The following is an 8,461-nucleotide window of genomic DNA, read 5'->3' on the forward strand; positions in this document are numbered from 1 at the left end:
GATGGATTTCAATGAATTGGACATTGTAGCGGCCCTACGGCATTTTCTCGAAGGGTTTCGACTACCCGGTGAAGCGCAGAAGATTGATAGGTTAATGGAGAAATTTGCAAGTCGCTACTGTGATTGCAATCCAAATAACACACTATTTGCCAGTGCTGATACCGTCTACGTGTTGGCCTTCAGTGTGATTATGCTGACGACGGATCTACATTCGCCACAGGTGAAGAACAAAATGACCAAGGAGCAGTATATCAAGTTGAATCGTGGTATAAGTGATTCGAAGGATTTACCAGAGGAATATCTATCGCAGATCTATGATGAAATAGCTGGGCATGAGATTAAGATGAAGAATACGAGTGTGGCAAAACCAGGTGGAAATCGTCAGATAATTATCAATGAGAAGAAGCGTAAACTGCTGTGGAATATGGAAATGGAAGCAATTTCCACAACAGCTAAGAATCTAATGGAATCTGTGTCACACTTCAAGTCACCCTTCACATCGGCTAAGCATTTGGAACATGTAAGGCCTATGTTTAAAATGGCCTGGACACCATTTCTAGCTGCCTTCTCGGTTGGTTTGCAAGATTGCGATGATACAGAAATTGCCAGTCTATGTCTCGATGGAATTCGCTGTGCTATTCGTATTGCATGCATCTTCCACATGACACTCGAAAGAGATGCCTATGTTCAGGCATTGGCTAGATTCACATTGCTAACGGCAAATTCACCAATAACCGAGATGAAGGCCAAAAATATCGATACCATAAAAACCTTGATTATGGTAGCGCACACAGATGGAAATTACCTAGGTAGCAGTTGGCTGGACATTGTCAAGTGTATATCACAGTTAGAACTAGCTCAGTTGATTGGTACTGGCGTAAGACCGCAGTATCTCTCAGGCCCGACACATCGAGATGCCTTAGATCCGAGCGTCAAGGAGCACATTGGAGAAACGAGTTCGCAGAGTGTTGTAGTTGCAGTTGATCGGATATTCACAGGATCAATAAGGCTCGATGGTGATGCAATTGTGGATTTTGTACGGGCACTGTGTCAGGTGTCCATGGATGAGTTGCATGGTCATCAACCCCGAATGTTTTCACTGCAGAAAATTGTTGAGATATCATACTACAATATGGGCCGTATTAGGCTTCAGTGGTCAAGAATCTGGCAAGTTCTCGGTGATCATTTCAATGCAGTTGGTTGCAATACCAATGAAGAGATTGCCTTTTTTGCCCTAGATTCACTCAGGCAGCTGTCAATGAAGTTCATTGAGAAGGGTGAATTTACAAATTTTCGCTTCCAGAAGGATTTTTTGCGGCCTTTTGAGCATATTATGAAGAAAAATCAATCACCAGCCATAAGAGATATGGTTGTACGGTGTTTGGCTCAAATGGTGAATTCACAGGCGCACAACATCAAATCTGGCTGGAAGAATATTTTTTCAGTGTTCCATCTGGCTGCAGGTGATCACGATGAGGCCATAGTTGAATTGGCATTTCAGACCACAGGAAAGATCATTACGGATTTGTACCAGAGACAATTTCACATAATGATCGACTCATTCCAAGATGCTGTGAAGTGTCTGTCGGAATTTGCGTGCAATGCTCGCTTTCCGGACACTAGCATGGAGGCTATAAGATTGGTACGAACCTGTGCACTATGTGTTCACAGTGCTCCCCATCTATTTGCCGAGCATGCTGGCATGGAGAATGATGTGGCTGTGTCGGAGGAGGATAGAGTTTGGGTGAGAGGGTGGTTCCCAATGCTCTTCTCCTTGTCCTGTGTGGTGAATCGCTGTAAGTTAGATGTGAGAACCAGAGGCTTGACTGTTATGTTTGAAATTGTCAAGAATCACGGTGATGCCTTCAAGGCCAATTGGTGGCGTGATCTTTTCAATATTCTCTTTCGTATCTTCGACAATATGAAACTACCTGAACAGCATACGGAAAAGGCCGAATGGATGACAACTACGTGCAATCATGCCCTCTATGCAATTGTTGATGTCTTCACGCAATACTTTGATATACTAGGACCACTACTCCTACATGATCTCTACACCCAATTGCATTGGTGTGTACAGCAAAATAACGAACAATTGGCAAGATCAGGAACAAATTGCCTAGAAAATCTGGTAATATCCAATGGGTTGAAGTTCACGTCAGAAACTTGGGATAGTACGTGTCAATGTATGCTAGACATATTCAATAATACCCTTCCGTCAGAATTGCTCACATGGAAGCCAGATCCGAACTTTGTGGCACCCACTAGCAATACCAATCAAATGAATCACAATCGTCATGGAAGTGCTAATGCCCTGGAGAATGGTGAAGTACGACATGGGATTCTCAAGCGAGCAAATTCTCATCATTCAGTCATGTATACTGGAACTCAAGATGAAATTGCGAAGATGGATCACGGATGGAATAGTCTGTTTGCTAGTCTACATATAAAATGTGTGGTGCAGTTGGAATTGATTCAGACCATAGACAATATTATCTTCTTTCCGGCAACGTCACGGAAGGAAGATGCTGAGACACTGGCTCTGGCCACAGCTGATCTCACAGGGGGCATCTCTAGTCATACAGAGTGTCAGCGTGAAGAACAAGGAATGTATAGTTACCTCACAACACCGCATCTGCTCAAGTTAACCGATTGCCTCATGCAGAGTCACAGATTTGCCAAGCAATTCAATGTGAACACTGAGCAGAAGAATGTCCTGTGGAAGGCAGGCTTTAAGGGATCTGTTCGGCCTAATCTTCTAAAGCAGGAAACTCAGTCACTAGCGTGCGTTCTGCGAATATTCTTCAAATTGTATAACGATGAAAATCGACGTACAGACTGGATGGATGTTGAAAGGCGATTGATTGCTGTCAGTCAAGAAGCTCTTGAGTATTTCTTAAATCTTCAGAGTGAAACACATAGAGAGACTTGGACATCGATTCTCCTGCTTGTTCTAACGCGTCTTCTCAAGATGCCCGACAACAGAGTAAGTTTACATAGCAATCCAAAAAGAACAGTCAGTTGATAATAATCAGAGAAGTAATAGGAAAATGAACTAAACTTTGGTGCTCAAAGAATCATGAAAGAAGTCGATTGCCATTTAAATTGTTGAAGTTCGATGTGGTTGCTCTACTCACAAACGGTTCTCGTATTGAGGGAGTCTCTGGTGCTAGTTATCACTGCTCCAGTTAATTCTCTGCAGTTTCTGCTGCAGATTAGCAGAGAATTATAATAATAATAATCTGTGGTGTCCTGGTCATAACGATATTATAGATAATGAAACAGCAGATAAACTCGCGAAGATTGGTACACATCAGGACTTTATAGATCTGGATCATGAGGAGTGGTTCGAGGGGAAGGGCTTATCGTTAATTCACAATGCTAAATTACCAGCATCATTTTACAGCGCAAGATGGCGACAGGGTTACAATCCTGATCTCATCTTTGTGGAAGACAAATTCGACGGCTGCATTCCATACTATGCTATCTCAGAATGACAACTTTTCAGAAGAGCCATTTGAAGTTGGCGATTTCCTATGCTGCCCGTGTAAATTTTTTTCGAAAGTCTCAAATATCTCGTTACCCGAACATCGGATGACCACCAAACTTTTACCAGTTGTAGATCTCGGTCCCAGTAACAACATATCTCTCGGAGTAATATAAAGTTAAGTCGACTTAGCATAGTATGGAATGGAGCCGTCGAATTAGTCCCTGCTGTAAAAATGTACTGCCCCCGATACCGCGCTCCCATCATAGACCCATCATATGCGAAGTTACGGCTGCCGTTAAGTCCAGAGTTGTTCCTTTTCGGCGAAGGTCCAACTTCTGTAAGGCAAATTGGCAAATATTCTCGTCGAATGTTGATTTGGCTGTGAGAGGCATCGATCCAAAATCGACTCACGCTTATCCGTGGACACTTTTTCCGGGTGACATAAAAAAATCCGTGAGACAGTTGAATTTTCAAAATTTTCATGACACATTGTTCCCGTTTTGGGGTTTTTTTGTTAAGCAAATGTGCTCTATCTACTGTAATTATTACTCACTGTAACTTTTTTGGACAGTACGCATGTTTAGAGAGACTGTCTGATTTAGTCTGGTCAGGATTCACTCCACAAATTTTCAATGTAAACAAAAAATCGTTGGATTTCAAACAATTTGATGGGTATCACTCTCAAAATCCGTGTGACGTTTTGGTCCCGCTCTCACGGATAAGCGAGAGTATACCCTATAGCCAACGGCCGCGGCGATTCCATTGGATTTCCAGCAGCCTTTTCTACCATGTCCGCTGATTTTACCGCTAAAAATCCGCGTAAGCTTCCGAGAAAGAATTTGACGCTAAATTTCTTCCTAGCATTCCATGGACGTTTGTGGCACTCCGTATAGGACCGTTTAAAAAGAAATGTCCGCGAGTTTCCATGGACTTTTCTGTAACGAATATTTCCACGGCTTTTCCTATGGATTATTAACGTATAATCGGCAGTCAGCCCTTTAAAAATTCGGAAAAATCCTCTGTTTCCACGAAATTATCCGTGGAAATTTCCATGCAAGGGCCTTAGAGGCTTCCGTGATTTAATATTACGGAATTCCACGACTTTTCCAGTGGATTTTTTTTAAATATATTTTTCTTCAAAATAATTCCAAAAATTGATTAAAAATTTCGTGGAACTTACATAGAGAATTTTCACACAAAAAAAACATCCACAAATAAATGGACGATCAGTGCCAATTGGCAGCTTAGAACTTGGAGAGTATTCATCTATCAGACGAACACTCAATTGTTCTACTTTTGAGTTGAAAATATTGCTACCATATCGTTCATTTGAGTATGTCTAGCTCGCAAGAATTATAGCGATAGGGCGAAAACTAATTGAAGAATTTTCGCGCTTACTTCCATGGAGTCTTGGTCGGAAATATATCAGAAAATATACTCGGAATATTCAAAGGAAATTTTGAATCAATTTCCAGGGAATGCTCTCAGATATGTTGCAAGAAAATTCCTCGGACTTTTTTTCCAGGAAATCCACGCGAAAAAAGGCTGATAACTCCGCAGAATTCCAAGCGGAATATTACCGTTTATTTCCACGGAAACACTCGCGGAAAAATAGAAGACAAATTCCAGGGAATTTTCTGTTCTGATCGGCTACAGGGTACTGTATAATCCATGATGTCATTTTTTTTAAAAATTATCAACGACTTAGTATTGAAATTGCTCGAAGGCTTCCACTTTCTTTGCGATTGTGGTACTTGTCCTCGCTCTCTTCATCATGGATCACGATTATCACAACGACTCAATAAAGTTTGCCAAAAATATTAAAATAATTATGACAACATTTCATGTCGCGTACTAAAAAACATAACCTAACTTAAAATCAGTGTTTTGAAATCAACGGTCGATAAATTGTGGACTATAGAGCGATGGCCTATAGCGGGGTTCTACTGTATGTTTAATTCATCTGTTTTCTAATACCTTTCATGCGATTGTAGCGCTAAAGCCGGCAATTAGATGAACTTGATCTGTATAGAAAAGTATTAGTTTTTATTATATTTTAATAGTGTCTCATCAGATGAGTGCAATCAAAGAACATGATGATATGAGTAGGTAATAGATGTTACTATGATTTAATTAGACCGACTTCAATGTGTGATATTTTTCTTAAGATGTGTAAAATGGCAAAAATCGTCAAACATTTTGATTTTAGAGGCTAGAAATGTAAATAAGCTGCTAATTTTCTGAAAGCGTTTTGAAAGTAAAATTGTGTTGACCTCAAAACTTCGAAAGAAATGATTGCGTGTTTGAGAAATAGAGTTGACATAATCAACTCACTTTCTGATTATTTTCTTCTGACTCTTTTACTGTGGTTTGGGGCTAATTTGCATAACTTTGTTAAAAAGAAAATATTTTTAAAATTGTTTATACTTCTTTCAGTTTGCTGCTCATATAACGCATTATTATCCATTATTGTGTGAGATTATGTGCTTTGACTTGAAACCTGAACTCAGAAGTGTCCTTAGGCGAGTTTTCCTGAGAATTGGGCCTGTCTTCAATGTCACCAGTCCATGAAGAGACATAAGAAGAGATTATTATTATCCTTCTCTAAAATAAAAAAAGAACAGAATATAACTATTCCAAAAGAAAATCACTAATTATTTAGGAAAGACATTGTGAGGAAATGTAATACTAATTTCATACCATAAAAGAAAAAGAAAAACTTTACGTAGGTGAATTTAGAGTGAAGTGAAATAAATATTTTGTGTTTTTTAGACGAGATAAAATCAAAATTGATAATTGTTATTCATTATTCATCATGCAGTTGAGAATTACAAGTGCTAGAGAGGAGCTTTCTTTAGTTTTTAATTTATCAAATTGACATCAATTCCATAATAAAAAGCATTCGCAAAATTATTTATCCACTTGTATTGATTTGATAGTTGCATATATTAAAAAGAAAAAATGACGTTAAAAATTGTCTTTAAAATTTGATGTTTGTAAATTGTAAATGGTAAACATAAATAAATTATTCACTATCGGAAAAAATACAAAATTTTCTATTTCATATTGACAAAAGGGAAAAATAAACGCTGGATAGTGAAATTGAAGAATTCACACTCTATGATGCAAGTGTTCTCGGTACGAATCCGTTTTAAGTCATCAGATTTTTTTACGTGGTTTTGGTATTATAGAATAGCCCCATAGCAAAATTCCGCAAAAATTCCAATGGAAAACTTGCGTCCAAATGGCTAAATTCGCTGGAATTTGACGCTAAAATTCCACTAAGTTTTCCTATGGAATTTAAAGCCGGAAATTCCATGGAAATCATAGTGCTCCATGGAATTTACTAGTACGACATGCTGGAATTCCAGCGTTAAATTCCGCGGAAGATTTATATGGAAACTCACACGTGAAACGTCCGCGGGATAAGCTGGAAAAAACATATGGAAATTTCCACTATCTTTCCATAGTGTTTTATATGGATTTTTCCACTAGTTTTCTGAAATGTCAAACAAATAAAATGGTGTTGCGACAACTTTCAGAATTTGTTTCCAAACCTTCCGCAAACATTTCTAGTGATTCATGTGGCAATTATAATATAATTAATTATGCGATGCTGCGTTTCGTGTAGATAATAATGAAGTGATTACATTAAATAGGTCGCCAACCTAAAATAATGCTGTTTTTATGTTAATTAATATAAGGTAAAGTACCCTTTATTCGACCGGTTCCTCTATTCGACCGGTAGATTTATTTATTCAATTTAATTATATTTGCTATAATATTTTGTGTATGATCTAACATTAATAGGTCAATTATTCTTTAAATAATACGAATCAGTGACAAATTCATAGAAATTGACGAAATTCACCATCAAATATTCAAAAATTGACCCACCGGTCGAATAGAGGAACCCGGTCGAGTAAGGGTACTTTACCTTATATTTTAGGAAAAAAATTTTTTTTAATAAAATATTTTTTTATTGCTCAAAGTGTCAATTCGTTATTGCTGGTTTATAAAAACATATTATAATTTTCGTAATCTTTGCCGTTTCTATAAAATTCGGAAGTAAAATCATGAGGTGCATGTGACAGCTTCATTTTTTCTCCATTTTATTTTGGTGGAAAAATCCACATAAATTCCACGAGCATTTCCATGGATGTATTCTATAGAAAAAATCCAGCATAAATCCATTAAATTTTCCTTGGAACCTATTATGGAAAATTCCTATGGAATTTTTTAAGGAAAAATAGTGGAAAATTCCAAGGAATTTTTCGCTAGTTATTCCTATTCCGCTTTCTTTTGCAATGGGGAGGCTAAGTGTGCCAAATTTCGGCATGGTTGCATGCAAGCGTCAAAGTCTCAAGTTTGAAATGTAATATTTTTTAAATACAAATTGATTTTATTTATTCTTTCTTTTGTAAGAGTGTTGCTTGGAACCTTGTAAAGAGTTTACTGTCTTTATCACGCACAGCTCAATCATAAAACCGATAATGCGCTTAAAATCACGCACAGGTCAATCATAAAACGGTTAATACGCTTAGAATCACGCACAGCTCAATCATAAAACCGATAATGCGCTTAAAATCACATACAGCTCAATCACAAAACGATCAATACGCTTAAAATCACGCTTGTGCTTTTTCAAGCGCAATTTAAACCGTTGTATTATTGAGCTCTGCGTGACTTTTAAGTGCATTAACCGTTTTATGATTGAGCTGTGCGTGATTTAAAGCGCAACCTCAACCGTTTTACGATTAAACTGTACGTGATTTTAAGTGCAATCTTAACCGTTTTATGTTTAGGCTGTTGGAGTCTTTAAGCGCAATCTAAACCTTTTTGTGATTTGTCTGTGCGTGTTATTTTATACACAGCTAAGGTCGTTCATGCTGAGGCAGTTGGGATTTGATATATAATATTAACCTTTTTCTTTATGCTTAAGGTGTGCGCGTTTTCTAAAATCGATCTGTG

The 8,461-nt window shown here is 37.9% G+C and overlaps 1 protein-coding gene across 1 annotated transcript; it reads left to right on the forward strand.

Moving 5' to 3' along the window:
• Nucleotide 1: 1 nt before the first annotated feature.
• LOC129807992 (brefeldin A-inhibited guanine nucleotide-exchange protein 1) lies at nucleotides 2–6,542 on the forward strand. Its single transcript, XM_055857622.1, has 2 exons — nucleotides 2–2,986; nucleotides 5,927–6,542. The coding sequence occupies exons 1-2, from the start codon at nucleotides 2–4 to the stop codon at nucleotides 6,059–6,061; spliced, it is 3,120 nt and encodes a 1,039-aa protein (XP_055713597.1). The 3' UTR covers nucleotides 6,062–6,542.
• Nucleotides 6,543–8,461: the final 1,919 nt, after the last annotated feature.

The sequence above is a fragment of the Phlebotomus papatasi genome, chromosome 3 (assembly GCF_024763615.1).
Source record: "Phlebotomus papatasi isolate M1 chromosome 3, Ppap_2.1, whole genome shotgun sequence".
Classification (NCBI taxonomy): domain Eukaryota; kingdom Metazoa; phylum Arthropoda; class Insecta; order Diptera; family Psychodidae; genus Phlebotomus; species Phlebotomus papatasi.